At 51.4% G+C, this 18604-nt stretch overlaps 1 protein-coding gene across 1 annotated transcript; it reads right to left on the reverse strand.

Annotated features, from left to right (window-relative positions):
* Positions 1-13970: 13970 nt before the first annotated feature.
* Positions 13971-18298, reverse strand: LOC142371294 (deep-sea actinoporin Cjtox I-like). Its single transcript, XM_075453936.1, has 3 exons — positions 18190-18298; positions 16016-16101; positions 13971-14607 (listed from the first exon to the last, which is right to left on the reverse strand). The coding sequence occupies exons 2-3, from the start codon at positions 16090-16092 to the stop codon at positions 14190-14192; spliced, it is 495 nt and encodes a 164-aa protein (XP_075310051.1). The 5' UTR covers positions 16093-16101; positions 18190-18298; the 3' UTR covers positions 13971-14189.
* Positions 18299-18604: the final 306 nt, after the last annotated feature.

Consider the following 18604-nt stretch of genomic DNA (forward strand, 5'->3'; position numbering starts at 1 on the left):
GTCACGTGACCTTTGGCACGCTCTTACCGCTGTCACGTGACCTTTGGCACGCTCTTACAGCTGTCACGTGACCTTTGGCACGCTCTTACCGCTGTCACGTGACCTTTGGCACGCTCTTACCGTTGTCACGTGACCTTTGACACGCTCTTACCAATGTCACGTGACCTTTGGCACGATCTTACAGCTGTCACGTGACCTTTGGCACGATCTTACCGTTGTCACGTGACCTTTGGCACGATCTCACCGCTGTCACGTGACCTTTGGCACGCTCTTACCGCTGTCACGTGACCTTTGGCTCGATCTTACCGCTGTCTCGTGACCTTTGGCTCGATCTTACCGCTGTCACGTGACCTTTGGCACGATCTTACCGCTGTCACGTGACCTTTGGCACGATTTTACCGCTGACTTGTGACCTTTGGCTCGATCTTACAGCCGTCACGTGACCTTTGGCACGATATTACCGCTGTCACGTGACCTTTGGCACGATCTTACCGTTGTCACGTGACCTTTGGCACGATCTTACCGCTGTCACGTGACCTTTGGCACGCTCTTACCGCTGTCACGTGACCTTTGGTACGATCTTACAGCTGTCACATGACCTTTGGCACGATCTTACAGCTGTCACGTGACCTTTGGCACGCTCTTACAGCTGTCACGTGACCTTTGGCACGATCTTACCGTTGTCACGTGACCTTTGGCTCGCTCTTACAACTGTCACGTGACCTTTGGCTCGCTCTTACAGCTGTCACGTGACCTTTGGCACGATCTTACCGTTGTCACGTGACCTTTGGCACGCTCTTACAGCTGTCACGTGACCTTTGGCACGATCTTACCGTTGTCACGTGACCTTTGGCACGATCTTACCGCTGTCACGTGACCTTTGGCTCGCTCTTACAGCTGTCACGTGACCTTTGGCACGATCTTACCATTGTCACGTGACCTTTGGCACGCTCTTACCGCTGTCACGTGACCTTTGGCACGCTCTTACAGCTGTCACGTGACCTTTGGCACGCTCTTACCGCTGTCACGTGACCTTTGGCACGCTCTTACAGCTGTCACGTGACCTTTGGCACGCTCTTACCGCTGTCACGTGACCTTTGGCACGCTCTTACCGCTGTCACGTGACCTTTGGCACGCTCTTACCAATGTCACGTGACCTTTGGCACGATCTTACAGCTGTCACGTGACCTTTGGCACGATCTTACCGCTGTCACGTGACCTTTGGCACGCTCTTACCGCTGTCTCGTGACCTTTGGCTCGATCTTACCGCTGTCTCGTGACCTTTGGCACGATCTTACAGCCGTCACGTGACCTTTGGCACGATCTTACCGCTGTCACGTGACCTTTGGCACGCTCTTACCGCTGTCACGTGACCTTTGGTACGATCTTACCGCTGTCAAGTGACCTTTGGCATGCTCTTACCGCTGTCACGTGACCTTTGGCACGATCTTACCGCTGTCACATGACCTTTGGCACGATCTTACCGCTGTCACGTGACCTTTGGCAAGCTCTTACCGCTGTCACGTGACCTTTGGCATGCTCTTACCGCTGTCATGTGACCTGTGGCACGCTCTTACCGCTGTCACGTGACCTTTGGTACGATCTTACCGCTGTCACGTGACCTTTGGCACACTCGTACCGCTGTCACGTGACCTTTGGCACGATCTTACCGCTGTCACGTGACCTTTGGCGCGATCTTACCGCTGTCACGTGACCTTTGGCGCGCTCTTACCGCTGTCACGTGACCTTTGGCACGCTCTTACCGCTGTCACGTGACCTTTGGCACGCTCTTACCGCTGTCACGTGACCTTTGGTACGATCTTACCGCATTCACGTGACCTTTGGCACGCTCTTACCGCTGTCACGTGACCTTTGGTACGATATTACCGCTGTCACGTGACCTTTGGCACGCTCTTACCGCTGTCACGTGACCTTTGGCACGCTCTTACCGCTGTCACGTGACCTTTGGCACGCTCTTACAGCTGTCACGTGACCTTTGGCACGCTCTTACAGCTGTCACGTGACCTTTGGCACGCTCTTACCGCTGTCACGTGACCTTTGGCACGCTCTTACAGCTGTCACGTGACCTTTGGCACGCTCTTACCGCTGTCACGTGACCTTTGGCACGCTCTTACCGCTGTCACGTGACCTTTGGTACGATCTTACCGCTGTCACGTGACCTTTGGCACGCTCTTACCGCTGTCACGTGACCTTTGGCATGCTCTTACCGCTGTCACGTGACCTTTGGCATGCTCTTACCGCTGTCATGTGACCTGTGGCAAAGCTCTTACCGCTGTCACGTGACCTTTGGTACGATCTTACCGCTGTCACGTGACCTTTGGCACACTCGTACCGCTGTCACGTGACCTTTGGCACGATCTTACCGCTGTCACGTGACCTTTGGCGCGATCTTACCGCTGTCACGTGACCTTTGGCGCGCTCTTACCGCTGTCACGTGACCTTTGGCACGCTCTTACCGCTGTCACGTGACCTTTGGCACGCTCTTACCGCTGTCACGTGACCTTTGGTACGATCTTACCGCATTCACGTGACCTTTGGCACGCTCTTACCGCTGTCACGTGACCTTTGGTACGATATTACCGCTGTCACGTGACCTTTGGCACGCTCTTACCGCTGTCACGTGACCTTTGGCACGCTCTTACAGCTGTCACGTGACCTTTGGCACGCTCTTACCGCTGTCACGTGACCTTTGGCACGCTCTTACCGTTGTCACGTGACCTTTGGCACGCTCTTACCGCTGTCACGTGACCTTTGGCACGCTCTTACCGCTGTCACGTGACCTTTGGCACGCTCTTACCGCTGTCACGTGACCTTTGGTACGATCTTACCGCATTCACGTGACCTTTGGCACGCTCTTACCGCTCTCACGTGACCTTTGGTACGATCTTACCGCATTCACGTGACCTTTGGCACGCTCTTACCGCTGTCACGTGACCTTTGGCACGCTCTTACCGCTGTCACGTGACCTTTGGCACGCTCTTACAGCTGTCACGTGACCTTTGGCACGCTCTTACCGCTGTCACGTGACCTTTGGCACGCTCTTACCGTTGTCACGTGACCTTTGACACGCTCTTACCAATGTCACGTGACCTTTGGCACGATCTTACAGCTGTCACGTGACCTTTGGCACGATCTTACCGTTGTCACGTGACCTTTGGCACGATCTCACCGCTGTCACGTGACCTTTGGCACGCTCTTACCGCTGTCACGTGACCTTTGGCTCGATCTTACCGCTGTCTCGTGACCTTTGGCTCGATCTTACCGCTGTCACGTGACCTTTGGCACGATCTTACCGCTGTCACGTGACCTTTGGCACGATTTTACCGCTGACTTGTGACCTTTGGCTCGATCTTACAGCCGTCACGTGACCTTTGGCACGATCTTACCGCTGTCACGTGACCTTTGGCACGATCTTACCGTTGTCACGTGACCTTTGGCACGATCTTACCGCTGTCACGTGACCTTTGGCACGCTCTTACCGCTGTCACGTGACCTTTGGTACGATCTTACAGCTGTCACATGACCTTTGGCACGATCTTACAGCTGTCACGTGACCTTTGGCACGCTCTTACAGCTGTCACGTGACCTTTGGCACGATCTTACCGTTGTCACGTGACCTTTGGCTCGCTCTTACAACTGTCACGTGACCTTTGGCTCGCTCTTACAGCTGTCACGTGACCTTTGGCACGATCTTACCGTTGTCACGTGACCTTTGGCACGCTCTTACAGCTGTCACGTGACCTTTGGCACGATCTTACCGTTGTCACGTGACCTTTGGCACGATCTTACCGCTGTCACGTGACCTTTGGCTCGCTCTTACAGCTGTCACGTGACCTTTGGCACGATCTTACCATTGTCACGTGACCTTTGGCACGCTCTTACCGCTGTCACGTGACCTTTGGCACGCTCTTACCGCTGTCACGTGACCTTTGGCACGCTCTTACAGCTGTCACGTGACCTTTGGCACGCTCTTACCGCTGTCACGTGACCTTTGGCACGCTCTTACAGCTGTCACGTGACCTTTGGCACGCTCTTACCGCTGTCACGTGACCTTTGGCACGCTCTTACCGCTGTCACGTGACCTTTGGCACGCTCTTACCAATGTCACGTGACCTTTGGCACGATCTTACAGCTGTCACGTGACCTTTGGCACGATCTTACCGCTGTCACGTGACCTTTGGCACGCTCTTACCGCTGTCTCGTGACCTTTGGCTCGATCTTACCGCTGTCTCGTGACCTTTGGCACGATCTTACAGCCGTCACGTGACCTTTGGCACGATCTTACCACTGTCACGTGACCTTTGGCACGCTCTTACCGCTGTCACGTGACCTTTGGTACGATCTTACCGCTGTCAAGTGACCTTTGGCATGCTCTTACCGCTGTCACGTGACCTTTGGCACGATCTTACCGCTGTCACATGACCTTTGGCACGATCTTACCGCTGTCACGTGACCTTTGGCAAGCTCTTACCGCTGTCACGTGACCTTTGGCATGCTCTTACCGCTGTCATGTGACCTGTGGCACGCTCTTACCGCTGTCACGTGACCTTTGGTACGATCTTACCGCTGTCACGTGACCTTTGGCACACTCGTACCGCTGTCACGTGACCTTTGGCACGATCTTACCGCTGTCACGTGACCTTTGGCGCGATCTTACCGCTGTCACGTGACCTTTGGCGCGCTCTTACCGCTGTCACGTGACCTTTGGCACGCTCTTACCGCTGTCACGTGACCTTTGGCACGCTCTTACCGCTGTCACGTGACCTTTGGTACGATCTTACCGCATTCACGTGACCTTTGGCACGCTCTTACCGCTGTCACGTGACCTTTGGTACGATATTACCGCTGTCACGTGACCTTTGGCACGCTCTTACCGCTGTCACGTGACCTTTGACACGCTCTTACAGCTGTCACGTGACCTTTGGCACGCTCTTACCGCTGTCACGTGACCTTTGGCACGCTCTTACCGTTGTCACGTGACCTTTGGCACGCTCTTACCGCTGTCACGTGACCTTTGGCACGCTCTTACCGCTGTCACGTGACCTTTGGCACGCTCTTACCGCTGTCACGTGACCTTTGGTACGATCTTACCGCATTCACGTGACCTTTGGCACGCTCTTACCGCTGTCACGTGACCTTTGGCACGCTCTTACCGCTGTCACGTGACCTTTGGCACGCTCTTACAGCTTTCACGTGACCTTTGGCACGCTCTTACCGCTGTCACGTGACCTTTGGCACGCTCTTACCGTTGTCACGTGACCTTTGGCACGCTCTTACCAATGTCACGTGACCTTTGGCACGATCTTACAGCTGTCACGTGACCTTTGGCACGATCTTACCGTTGTCACGTGACCTTTGGCACGATCTCACCGCTGTCACGTGACCTTTGGCACGCTCTTACCGCTGTCTCGTGACCTTTGGCTCGATCTTACCGCTGTCTCGTGACCTTTGGCTCGATCTTACCGCTGTCACGTGACCTTTGGCACGATCTTACCGCTGTCACGTGACCTTTGGCACGATTTTACCGCTGACTTGTGACCTTTGGCTCGATCTTACAGCCGTCACGTGACCTTTGGCACGATCTTACCGCTGTCACGTGACCTTTGGCACGATCTTACCGTTGTCACGTGACCTTTGGCACGATCTTACCGCTGTCACGTGACCTTTGGCACGCTCTTACCGCTGTCACGTGACCTTTGGTACGATCTTACCGCTGTCACATGACCTTTGGCACGATCTTACAGCTGTCACGTGACCTTTGGCACGCTCTTACAGCTGTCACGTGACCTTTGGCACGATCTTACCGTTGTCACGTGACCTTTGGCTCGCTCTTACAGCTGTCACGTGACCTTTGGCTCGCTCTTACAGCTGTCACGTGACCTTTGGCTCGCTCTTACAGCTGTCACGTGACCTTTGGCACGATCTTACCGTTGTCACGTGATCTTTGGCACGCTCTTACAGCTGTCACGTGACCTTTGGCACGATCTTACCGTTGTCACGTGACCTTTGGCACGATCTTACCGCTGTCACGTGACCTTTGGCTCGCTCTTACAGCTGTCACGTGACCTTTGGCACGATCTTACCATTGTCACGTGACCTTTGGCACGCTCTTACCATTGTCACGTGACCTTTGGCATGCTCTTACCGCTCTCACGTGACCTTTGGCACGCTCTTACAGCTGTCACGTGACCTTTGGCACGCTCTTACCGCTGTCACGTGACCTTTGGCACGCTCTTACAGCTGTCACGTGACCTTTGGCACGCTCTTACCGCTGTCACGTGACCTTTGGCACACTCTTACCGCTGTCACGTGACCTTTGGCACGCTCTTACCAATGTCACGTGACCTTTGGCACGATCTTACAGCTGTCACGTGACCTTTGGCACGATCTTACCGCTGTCACGTGACCTTTGGCACGCTCTTACCGCTGTCTCGTGACCTTTGGCTCGATCTTACCGCTGTCTCGTGACCTTTGGCACGCTCTTACCGCTGTCACGTGACCTTTGGCACGATCTTACCGCTGTCACGTGACCTTTGGCACGCTCTTACCGCTGTCACGTGACCTTTGGCACGCTCTTACCGCTGTCACGTGACCTTTGGCACGCTCTTACCGCTGTCACGTGACCTTTGGTACGATCTTACAGCTGTCACGTGACCTTTGGCACGATCTTACCGCTGTCACGTGACCTTTGGCACGCTCTTACCGCTGTCTCGTGACCTTTGGCTCGATCTTACCGCTGTCTCGTGACCTTTGGCACGCTCTTACCGCTGTCACGTGACCTTTGGCACGCTCTTACCGCTGTCACGTGACCTTTGGCACGCTCTTACCGCTGTCACGTGACCTTTGGCACGCTCTTACCGCTGTCACGTGACCTTTGGCACGCTCTTACCGCTGTCACGTGACCTTTGGTACGATCTTACCGCTGTCACATGACCTTTGGCACGATCTTACCACTGTCACGTGACCTTTGGCACGCTCTTACCGCTGTCACGTGACCTTTGGTACGATCTTACCGCTGTCAAGTGACCTTTGGCATGCTCTTACCGCTGTCACGTGACCTTTGGCACGATCTTACCGCTGTCACGTGACCTTTGGCATGCTCTTACCGCTGTCACGTGACCTTTGGCATGCTCTTACCGCTGTCATGTGACCTGTGGCACGCTCTTACCGCTGTCACGTGACCTTTGGTACGATCTTACCGCTGTCACGTGACCTTTGGCACACTCGTACCGCTCTCACGTGACCTTTGGTACGATCTTACCGCATTCACGTGACCTTTGGCACGCTCTTACCGCTGTCACGTGACCTTTGGCACGCTCTTACCGCTGTCACGTGACCTTTGGCACGCTCTTACAGCTGTCACGTGACCTTTGGCACGCTCTTACCGCTGTCACGTGACCTTTGGCACGCTCTTACCGTTGTCACGTGACCTTTGACACGCTCTTACCAATGTCACGTGACCTTTGGCACGATCTTACAGCTGTCACGTGACCTTTGGCACGATCTTACCGTTGTCACGTGACCTTTGGCACGATCTCACCGCTGTCACGTGACCTTTGGCACGCTCTTACCGCTGTCACGTGACCTTTGGCTCGATCTTACCGCTGTCTCGTGACCTTTGGCTCGATCTTACCGCTGTCACGTGACCTTTGGCACGATCTTACCGCTGTCACGTGACCTTTGGCACGATTTTACCGCTGACTTGTGACCTTTGGCTCGATCTTACAGCCGTCACGTGACCTTTGGCACGATCTTACCGCTGTCACGTGACCTTTGGCACGATCTTACCGTTGTCACGTGACCTTTGGCACGATCTTACCGCTGTCACGTGACCTTTGGCACGCTCTTACCGCTGTCACGTGACCTTTGGTACGATCTTACAGCTGTCACATGACCTTTGGCACGATCTTACAGCTGTCACGTGACCTTTGGCACGCTCTTACAGCTGTCACGTGACCTTTGGCACGATCTTACCGTTGTCACGTGACCTTTGGCTCGCTCTTACAACTGTCACGTGACCTTTGGCTCGCTCTTACAGCTGTCACGTGACCTTTGGCACGATCTTACCGTTGTCACGTGACCTTTGGCACGCTCTTACAGCTGTCACGTGACCTTTGGCACGATCTTACCGTTGTCACGTGACCTTTGGCACGATCTTACCGCTGTCACGTGACCTTTGGCTCGCTCTTACAGCTGTCACGTGACCTTTGGCACGATCTTACCATTGTCACGTGACCTTTGGCACGCTCTTACCGCTGTCACGTGACCTTTGGCACGCTCTTACCGCTGTCACGTGACCTTTGGCACGCTCTTACAGCTGTCACGTGACCTTTGGCACGCTCTTACCGCTGTCACGTGACCTTTGGCACGCTCTTACAGCTGTCACGTGACCTTTGGCACGCTCTTACCGCTGTCACGTGACCTTTGGCACGCTCTTACCGCTGTCACGTGACCTTTGGCACGCTCTTACCAATGTCACGTGACCTTTGGCACGATCTTACAGCTGTCACGTGACCTTTGGCACGATCTTACCGCTGTCACGTGACCTTTGGCACGCTCTTACCGCTGTCTCGTGACCTTTGGCTCGATCTTACCGCTGTCTCGTGACCTTTGGCACGATCTTACAGCCGTCACGTGACCTTTGGCACGATCTTACCACTGTCACGTGACCTTTGGCACGCTCTTACCGCTGTCACGTGACCTTTGGTACGATCTTACCGCTGTCAAGTGACCTTTGGCATGCTCTTACCGCTGTCACGTGACCTTTGGCACGATCTTACCGCTGTCACATGACCTTTGGCACGATCTTACCGCTGTCACGTGACCTTTGGCAAGCTCTTACCGCTGTCACGTGACCTTTGGCATGCTCTTACCGCTGTCATGTGACCTGTGGCACGCTCTTACCGCTGTCACGTGACCTTTGGTACGATCTTACCGCTGTCACGTGACCTTTGGCACACTCGTACCGCTGTCACGTGACCTTTGGCACGATCTTACCGCTGTCACGTGACCTTTGGCGCGATCTTACCGCTGTCACGTGACCTTTGGCGCGCTCTTACCGCTGTCACGTGACCTTTGGCACGCTCTTACCGCTGTCACGTGACCTTTGGCACGCTCTTACCGCTGTCACGTGACCTTTGGTACGATCTTACCGCATTCACGTGACCTTTGGCACGCTCTTACCGCTGTCACGTGACCTTTGGTACGATATTACCGCTGTCACGTGACCTTTGGCACGCTCTTACCGCTGTCACGTGACCTTTGACACGCTCTTACAGCTGTCACGTGACCTTTGGCACGCTCTTACCGCTGTCACGTGACCTTTGGCACGCTCTTACCGTTGTCACGTGACCTTTGGCACGCTCTTACCGCTGTCACGTGACCTTTGGCACGCTCTTACCGCTGTCACGTGACCTTTGGCACGCTCTTACCGCTGTCACGTGACCTTTGGTACGATCTTACCGCATTCACGTGACCTTTGGCACGCTCTTACCGCTGTCACGTGACCTTTGGCACGCTCTTACCGCTGTCACGTGACCTTTGGCACGCTCTTACAGCTTTCACGTGACCTTTGGCACGCTCTTACCGCTGTCACGTGACCTTTGGCACGCTCTTACCGTTGTCACGTGACCTTTGGCACGCTCTTACCAATGTCACGTGACCTTTGGCACGATCTTACAGCTGTCACGTGACCTTTGGCACGATCTTACCGTTGTCACGTGACCTTTGGCACGATCTCACCGCTGTCACGTGACCTTTGGCACGCTCTTACCGCTGTCTCGTGACCTTTGGCTCGATCTTACCGCTGTCTCGTGACCTTTGGCTCGATCTTACCGCTGTCACGTGACCTTTGGCACGATCTTACCGCTGTCACGTGACCTTTGGCACGATTTTACCGCTGACTTGTGACCTTTGGCTCGATCTTACAGCCGTCACGTGACCTTTGGCACGATCTTACCGCTGTCACGTGACCTTTGGCACGATCTTACCGTTGTCACGTGACCTTTGGCACGATCTTACCGCTGTCACGTGACCTTTGGCACGCTCTTACCGCTGTCACGTGACCTTTGGTACGATCTTACCGCTGTCACATGACCTTTGGCACGATCTTACAGCTGTCACGTGACCTTTGGCACGCTCTTACAGCTGTCACGTGACCTTTGGCACGATCTTACCGTTGTCACGTGACCTTTGGCTCGCTCTTACAGCTGTCACGTGACCTTTGGCTCGCTCTTACAGCTGTCACGTGACCTTTGGCTCGCTCTTACAGCTGTCACGTGACCTTTGGCACGATCTTACCGTTGTCACGTGATCTTTGGCACGCTCTTACAGCTGTCACGTGACCTTTGGCACGATCTTACCGTTGTCACGTGACCTTTGGCACGATCTTACCGCTGTCACGTGACCTTTGGCTCGCTCTTACAGCTGTCACGTGACCTTTGGCACGATCTTACCATTGTCACGTGACCTTTGGCACGCTCTTACCATTGTCACGTGACCTTTGGCATGCTCTTACCGCTCTCACGTGACCTTTGGCACGCTCTTACAGCTGTCACGTGACCTTTGGCACGCTCTTACCGCTGTCACGTGACCTTTGGCACGCTCTTACAGCTGTCACGTGACCTTTGGCACGCTCTTACCGCTGTCACGTGACCTTTGGCACACTCTTACCGCTGTCACGTGACCTTTGGCACGCTCTTACCAATGTCACGTGACCTTTGGCACGATCTTACAGCTGTCACGTGACCTTTGGCACGATCTTACCGCTGTCACGTGACCTTTGGCACGCTCTTACCGCTGTCTCGTGACCTTTGGCTCGATCTTACCGCTGTCTCGTGACCTTTGGCACGCTCTTACCGCTGTCACGTGACCTTTGGCACGATCTTACCGCTGTCACGTGACCTTTGGCACGCTCTTACCGCTGTCACGTGACCTTTGGCACGCTCTTACCGCTGTCACGTGACCTTTGGCACGCTCTTACCGCTGTCACGTGACCTTTGGTACGATCTTACAGCTGTCACGTGACCTTTGGCACGATCTTACCGCTGTCACGTGACCTTTGGCACGCTCTTACCGCTGTCTCGTGACCTTTGGCTCGATCTTACCGCTGTCTCGTGACCTTTGGCACGCTCTTACCGCTGTCACGTGACCTTTGGCACGCTCTTACCGCTGTCACGTGACCTTTGGCACGCTCTTACCGCTGTCACGTGACCTTTGGCACGCTCTTACCGCTGTCACGTGACCTTTGGCACGCTCTTACCGCTGTCACGTGACCTTTGGTACGATCTTACCGCTGTCACATGACCTTTGGCACGATCTTACCACTGTCACGTGACCTTTGGCACGCTCTTACCGCTGTCACGTGACCTTTGGTACGATCTTACCGCTGTCAAGTGACCTTTGGCATGCTCTTACCGCTGTCACGTGACCTTTGGCACGATCTTACCGCTGTCACGTGACCTTTGGCATGCTCTTACCGCTGTCACGTGACCTTTGGCATGCTCTTACCGCTGTCATGTGACCTGTGGCACGCTCTTACCGCTGTCACGTGACCTTTGGTACGATCTTACCGCTGTCACGTGACCTTTGGCACACTCGTACCGCTGTCACGTGACCTTTGGCACGATCTCACCGCTGTCACGTGACCTTTGGCACGATCTTACTGCTGTCACGTGACCTTTGGCGCGCTCTTACCGCTGTCACGTGACCTTTGGCACGCTCTTACCGCTGTCACGTGACCTTTGGCACGCTCTTACCGCTGTCACGTGACCTTTGGTACGATCTTACCGCATTCACGTGACCTTTGGCACGCTCTTACCGCTGTCACGTGACCTTTGGTACGATATTACCGCTGTCACGTGACCTTTGGCACGCTCTTACCGCTGTCACGTGACCTTTGCCACGCTCTTACAGCTGTCACGTGACCTTTGGCACGCTCTTACCGTTGTCACGTGACCTTTGGCACGCTCTTACCGCTGTCACGTGACTTTTGGCACGCTCTTACCGCTGTCACGTGACCTTTGGCACGCTCTTACCGCTGTCACGTGACCTTTGGTACGATCTTACCGCTGTCACGTGACCTTTGGCACGCTCTTACCGCTGTCACGTGACCTTTGGCACGCTCTTACCGCTGTCACGTGACCTTTGGTACGATCTTACCGCTGTCACGTGACCTTTGGCACGATCTTACCACTGTCACGTGACCTTTGGCACGCTCTTACCGCTGTCACGTGACCTTTGGTACGATCTTACCGCTGTCAAGTGACCTTTGGCATGCTCTTACCGCTGTCACGTGACCTTTGGCACGATCTTACCGCTGTCACGTGACCTTTGGCATGCTCTTACCGCTGTCACGTGACCTTTGGCATGCTCTTACCGCTGTCATGTGACCTGTGGCACGCTCTTACCGCTGTCACGTGACCTTTGGTACGATCTTACCGCTGTCACGTGACCTTTGGCACACTCGTACCGCTGTCACGTGACCTTTGGCACGATCTCACCGCTGTCACGTGACCTTTGGCACGATCTTACCGCTGTCACGTGACCTTTGGCGCGCTCTTACCGCTGTCACGTGACCTTTGGCACGCTCTTACCGCTGTCACGTGACCTTTGGCACGCTCTTACCGCTGTCACGTGACCTTTGGTACGATCTTACCGCATTCACGTGACCTTTGGCACGCTCTTACCGCTGTCACGTGACCTTTGGTACGATATTACCGCTGTCACGTGACCTTTGGCACGCTCTTACCGCTGTCACGTGACCTTTGGCACGCTCTTACAGCTGTCACGTGACCTTTGGCACGCTCTTACCGTTGTCACGTGACCTTTGGCACGCTCTTACCGCTGTCACGTGACTTTTGGCACGCTCTTACCGCTGTCACGTGACCTTTGGCACGCTCTTACCGCTGTCACGTGACCTTTGGTACGATCTTACCGCATTCACGTGACCTTTGGCACGCTCTTACCGCTGTCACGTGACCTTTGGCACGCTCTTACCGCTGTCACGTGACCTTTGGCACGCTCTTACAGCTGTCACGTGACCTTTGGCACGCTCTTACCGCTGTCACGTGACCTTTGGCACGCTCTTACCGTTGTCACGTGACCTTTGGCACGCTCTTACCAATGTCACGTGACCTTTGGCACGATCTTACCGCTGTCACGTGACCTTTGGCACGCTCTTACCGCTGTCACGTGACCTTTGGCACGCTCTTACCGCTGTCACGTGACCTTTGGCGCGCTCTTACCGCTGTCACGTGACCTGTGGCACGCTCTTACCGCTGTCACGTGACCTTTGGCACGCTCTTACCGCTGTCACGTGACCTTTGGTACGATCTTACCGCTGTCACGTGACCTTTGGCACGATCTTACCGCTGTCACGTGACCTTTGGTACGATCTTACCGCTGTCACGTGACCTTTGGCACACTCTTACCGCTGTCACGTGACCTTTGGCACGATATTACCGCTGTCACGTGACCTTTGGCACGATCTTACCGCTGTCACGTGACCTTTGGCGCGCTCTTACCGCTGTCACGTGACCTTTGGCACGCTCTTACCGCTGTCACGTGACCTTTGGTACGATCTTACCGCATTCACGTGACCTTTGGCACGCTCTTACCGCTGTCACATGATCTTTGGCACGCTCTTACCGTTGTCACGTGACCTTTGGTACGATATTACCGCTGTCACGTGACCTTTGGGACGCTCTTACCGCTGTCACTTTAGGTGGTATTTAGGCCGCCTGCTCGGAGGGAGGAACCTGTTGGCGGCCTTGAATGGAGGGGTGGGAGTCGTCCTGGCGGCCTTAAATTTAATCAACAGTGCCCCCTGTTGTTGTGGAGTGTGAATTACAGGCATTTGTGCACGGATCAGTTTGCCTTTGATTACGGATCTGCGAAGCGGAAAGTTACTGCCAAAAGTCAAATTGTAATGTAAAATAAAGACAACTGAATCACACTCAGCGTTTATTGCCTTACAGACTCAGAACACACATACAGATGTTTGCAGCTGCAGCAGAGGACACATCCGGGTGTTCAGAGACATAAAATCATCAGAAATGAAGCGAGTCACAGATACATGGGATGGAGTAAATGTTTGGATTAAGCCTGCAGGTGAAGAACTGGGATTATTTCATGTTTTATTCATGATCCCTTCATTTATGCAGCAGCTCTCAGCTGTTGCAGACCTCCACCCTCAGAACCGGCTGGTAGCTGTCGGACATGGTGGCCCTGACGGTCACATGGTCGGATCTGTGGGTCAGACTGGGCCCTTTGGCTTTACCCCGAACGAAGCCGCTCTCCATCCCTTTGTACATGTTGTTGAACAGCTCTTTGTTGCACTGCATGTCCCTGCCAAACACCCCCAGCCCGAACCAGTTGGAGTACAGGACGAAGTCATAGGGAACGGAGAACATCACCGCCATCCGGCCCCTGAACTGCCGGCCGGGCTCCTGCAGGAGGTCGTAGGTGAGGACGCCCACCGACCCGCAGGCCGTGTTGGGGGTCTTCATGAAGAGGGCGCTGCCGGTTTCAGAGGGGCCTATCGTCGGAGGCAGGGGAACCTCAGAGTTCCCGCTGACGAGGTGGACTCTGGACAGAAGAGACAGCGACAGACAGGCCTCAGACCGGAGCAGCCACAGAACGATCAGCTCGATTATCGGCCTCGAGTTCAGAAGGTGGAGTCTGAAACTGGAACCGAAGCTACGACTGAGACGGTTTGTTCATTCAACACATTGAGACACTTTGGCTGTGTTCGTAACCACCTACTTCTCCTACTACTCCTACTACTCCTACTAACTTTAACTTTTTTTAAGTTCCCGGATGCATACTAGATTCTCCGAAATGTTGGGTATGCATCATGAGGTTACTACTCATACTCAAACTACCCAAGATGCAACGTAACGTGACATCGCAGATCGTCATTTCCTGTCAAAACGGCAGTTTCAAGCTAGCTACACCGAGGGTAGGTTCACTTCCTGTTTTCAAAACAAAAGCACCAATTGTATGGTAATGGCTTTCCCTATGATAAAAGGCAACGAGTATTTTATTTTGTGAAAATAACCGGAAGTGCGTTGCTCACTGCGGCTAGCTTTAGTAGCGCCGAATTCGTGGGAACAAAATTGTAAACAGCTGGTATTTTGTCAGGTTTTCAACACGTTGGGGATCTAAACGACTACTTTCTCACCTGAAAATGTTTCAAATGTTGCTAAAGTTTACAGAGTTTAGAGCTTAAGGGAAATCAGCTTCAGGCCGGCTGATTTCAGCTCAGGCAGGAGCCAAATGCATTGTGGGTAAACGCTCTGCATACTGTCTGATCGATGAGTATGTAGTATGCAGTATGCAGTATGTAGTATGCAGTATGCAGTATGTAGTATGCAGTATGTAGTATGCAGTATGCAGTATGTAGTATGCAGTATGTAGTATGCAGTATGCAGTATGTAGTATGCAGTATGTAGTATGCAGTAGGCGGTTTCGAACACAGCCTTTGTGTTCTTTTTCCCTGATTAGTCGGAGTTAAATACAGCAGCTGACTCGAGCAAAGCTAGTCGCTAACGCTGTTAGCCTTAATAAATATAGGAGTAATAAAGTAATAAATAAACAAAGAAAGAAATTGAATGTATTCCGGTTAAAATAATAAATAAAACTGAAATAGTTGAAATGAGTTTAAAATTAAAGCTCAGACATGTATTTATTTTACATTCTGTTCAATGTTATTATTTTTCTTTCATTTTAGTAAAATTTCTAATCATACAAACTTATTTTTTTAGCGATGGATTTTTTATTTTTTTGCTTTCAGATTTTGGCATTTTTGGTGCTCCATACTCTGTGGCCCTAAAGCCCTCTGACCTGAACTTTCTCTACTTTCTGCTCCTTCAGCAGCTGTTTTTCTTTTTCATTTGACTTCAGAAAGTTTACAGTCGGTTGGACATCTGTCGGTTCTGGTCCTGCTCGAGGTCCAGAACCGACGTGCCTGCATGGCGTCTGCGGCGGCACTCACAGCGGCTCCGACAGCGTGTACTTGGAGCTCTTGTTCTTGATCTCAAAGGAACACTGGCGGTGAGTTGAAATGCTCATCTTAGGAACCTGTGCAGGGAAACAGAGGAGGAAAAACTCTGAGCCAACATCACATTTATGTCACCTGATCTTTCAGGATTTAACCCAGGGCCGGCCCAAGCCTTTATGGGGCCTTAAGCAGAATTTAATTTGGGGCCCCCCTACCATCACCTCAACTCCAGATGCCTCATTATTCCACAGGCTGCACTGTTCTGTGTGTAACGGACCCACAATCATTAGCATTATTTGTAATCATCTTACATTATACAGGTGTCATTCTTGTTTTTAACCTTAAAGGGATAGCAAACTCATAAATATGGTTTAATTAACTTCTACATAAAGAGTGATGCATAAGTATGGGTCATTAATTTAACTATTTGAAAGTAACATCAGCAGGCTGGAGACTGCATTTATAGTAAACACGTTAAAATGTTTAATTTCTTTCAGATGTGCAATGGTGTGCAAAATGTTCAAAATACAAATACAAAATAAAATAAAATGACATTCACATTATCTTACAGAAAAATAAAGTTGTAATCAAAATTAAATACTTAAATAATAAATACAATACTTAAATATTTTTGCCCAACAGTGGCAGCAGCCAACAGGAGGCATAAATTAACCTAGTATTAGTATTTTGTCAAACTAATTTTTTTTTTTCTCGTGTAATACAATTTTGTTTAAATTATTCAATGTTATTTAAATTTCATGTATATATTTACTTTTTTATCACAAAGTCTCGATGCTCTCTGGGGCCCCCTGGTGGCGTGGGGGCCCTAAGCGACCGCGTAGTTGGCATATGCCTTGGGCCGGCTCTGATTTAACCATGACCTGAGCACACAGTTTCTCTTTCTCTCAGGTTTTCTTATCCCAGGAGATGATTTAATCCTTTAACTCCCACGCTGAGAAAAAGGAAAACCTCCTTGGAAATGTTAAACAGTTAAAACTGAATGTCACCTAAATGAAAGAAGCGGTTTGTGATTTTAGGATGAAAATGGCAGACCTGTGAGCTCTGGTCTGATGGAGAATAAATCAAACTGTGCTTCAGAGTCTGATTCACATGGAACGGAGCTCATGATGGATTCATTTGAATCAGATTAATCTGTCTGTTGGTCTGAAAGCACAGTTCGAGTTAGTTTCCTCTGTCGCTGTGGTCGGACCTCTTCCGCACCAGATGTGACATAACATCTGCATGCGTAGCATAACATCTGCATGCGGCACCACAGGAGTGAAAAAACACGTTTAGTAACAAATTCTTTGGCTGGAAATGCTCCGTCTGTTCAGTGCTGAGCACGCTGGGAGCAGCTCTGAGTCCAGCCAAGTTTATCTGAGGCACATTTCATCTACAGAACAGCCCGCTCCAGTACTGGAAGCAGACATAAGGAGTGGCTGGCATAAACCTGTTGTAACAGGTCAGCCATCTTGGCTCTGCCCTCATAAGGGGTAGCAGCTGTGATTAAAGTCAAATTCATTTATAGCACAAAACAAAAAACAAAACAATGTACAAAACAATTCAAAGTGCTTTACATAAAATAAAAGCATTGCAGCAGGGAGTGGAAGAAGCATTAAAAATACATAAAAAAGAATATGAAGAGAAACAAATAAAATCATTTAAATGATTAAAACAACATAAAGAGAAACAAATAAAATAATTAAAATGATTAAAAGAATATAAAGAGAAACAAATAAAAGCATTTAAATGAATTTAAAAACCAGCAACAGTCCAGATAAGTTCAAAGATAGCGTGCAGATTTCATGCATAGGTACATGAGAACAGAAATGTTTTTAACCTGGATTTAAAAATGTCTCCATTTGGTGAAAGTTTAATCTCCACTGGCAGTTTGTTCCACTTGTTAGCAGCATAACAGCTAAATGCTGCTTCTCCATGTTTAGTCTGGACTCTGGACTGAAATGAAACAGTTCTACCAGTCGCCAACATCTGGAGTTCATCGGCGCATAGATTCAGAGGAACAGAAATAGATATGAAGGACCTGATATTCACACAGATTATTCTATGGAAGCAGAAGCCCTCCTTCCCTCTGGTGGAGGATCACCTCCACCATCTTTCTGATGTGTCACAGTCAAACAGCTGGAAATAAATTCAGAGGAACTACTTACCTCTTTCCCCTCGGCCGGGCTTTTCAGAATGAAACCAGAGCTCAGCAGCTGGTGGTTGGGCGCGGTTTCCTCAGGAAATCTGATCCTGCAGACAGGAAACGTTTCTGCTTTTAATGTTTAATGTTTATTCTAATTAATCACATGGTTTCCCTGATTAATCACGTTTAATCTCATTTGTACGTAGAATCCAAAAATGAACCCAAAAGTAGTGTATAGCTTTTAGCATTTAGCTTTATTTTAAATGTGCTGCCATATGAATGAAAGTGCCATAACATTTGTTGTGCAAACACACTTTTAACATCAGCATCTTTCTGTAGTTTTTATGTAGAAGCCTCGCTCCACTGTCTGTTTCCTTGAATGACTTGCTGCTATCAGTTGTGTGTTTTGCCTTTAAGTGATATTTTAGACTGGAACT

Source organism: Odontesthes bonariensis, chromosome 21, assembly GCF_027942865.1.
Source record: "Odontesthes bonariensis isolate fOdoBon6 chromosome 21, fOdoBon6.hap1, whole genome shotgun sequence".
In the NCBI taxonomy this organism is placed as follows: Eukaryota; Metazoa; Chordata; class Actinopteri; order Atheriniformes; family Atherinopsidae; genus Odontesthes; species Odontesthes bonariensis.

Excerpts from the sequence above, each read along its gene's own strand:
- LOC142371294 (XM_075453936.1), bottom strand. The coding sequence starts at position 16,092 with ATGAGCATTTCAACTCACCGCCAGTGTTCCTTTGAGATCAAGAACAAG. Across the intron at positions 14,608-16,015 it reads TACACGCTGTCGGAGCCGCT|AGTCCACCTCGTCAGCGGGA; the intron begins GTGAGTGCCGCC and ends TCTTCTGTCCAG.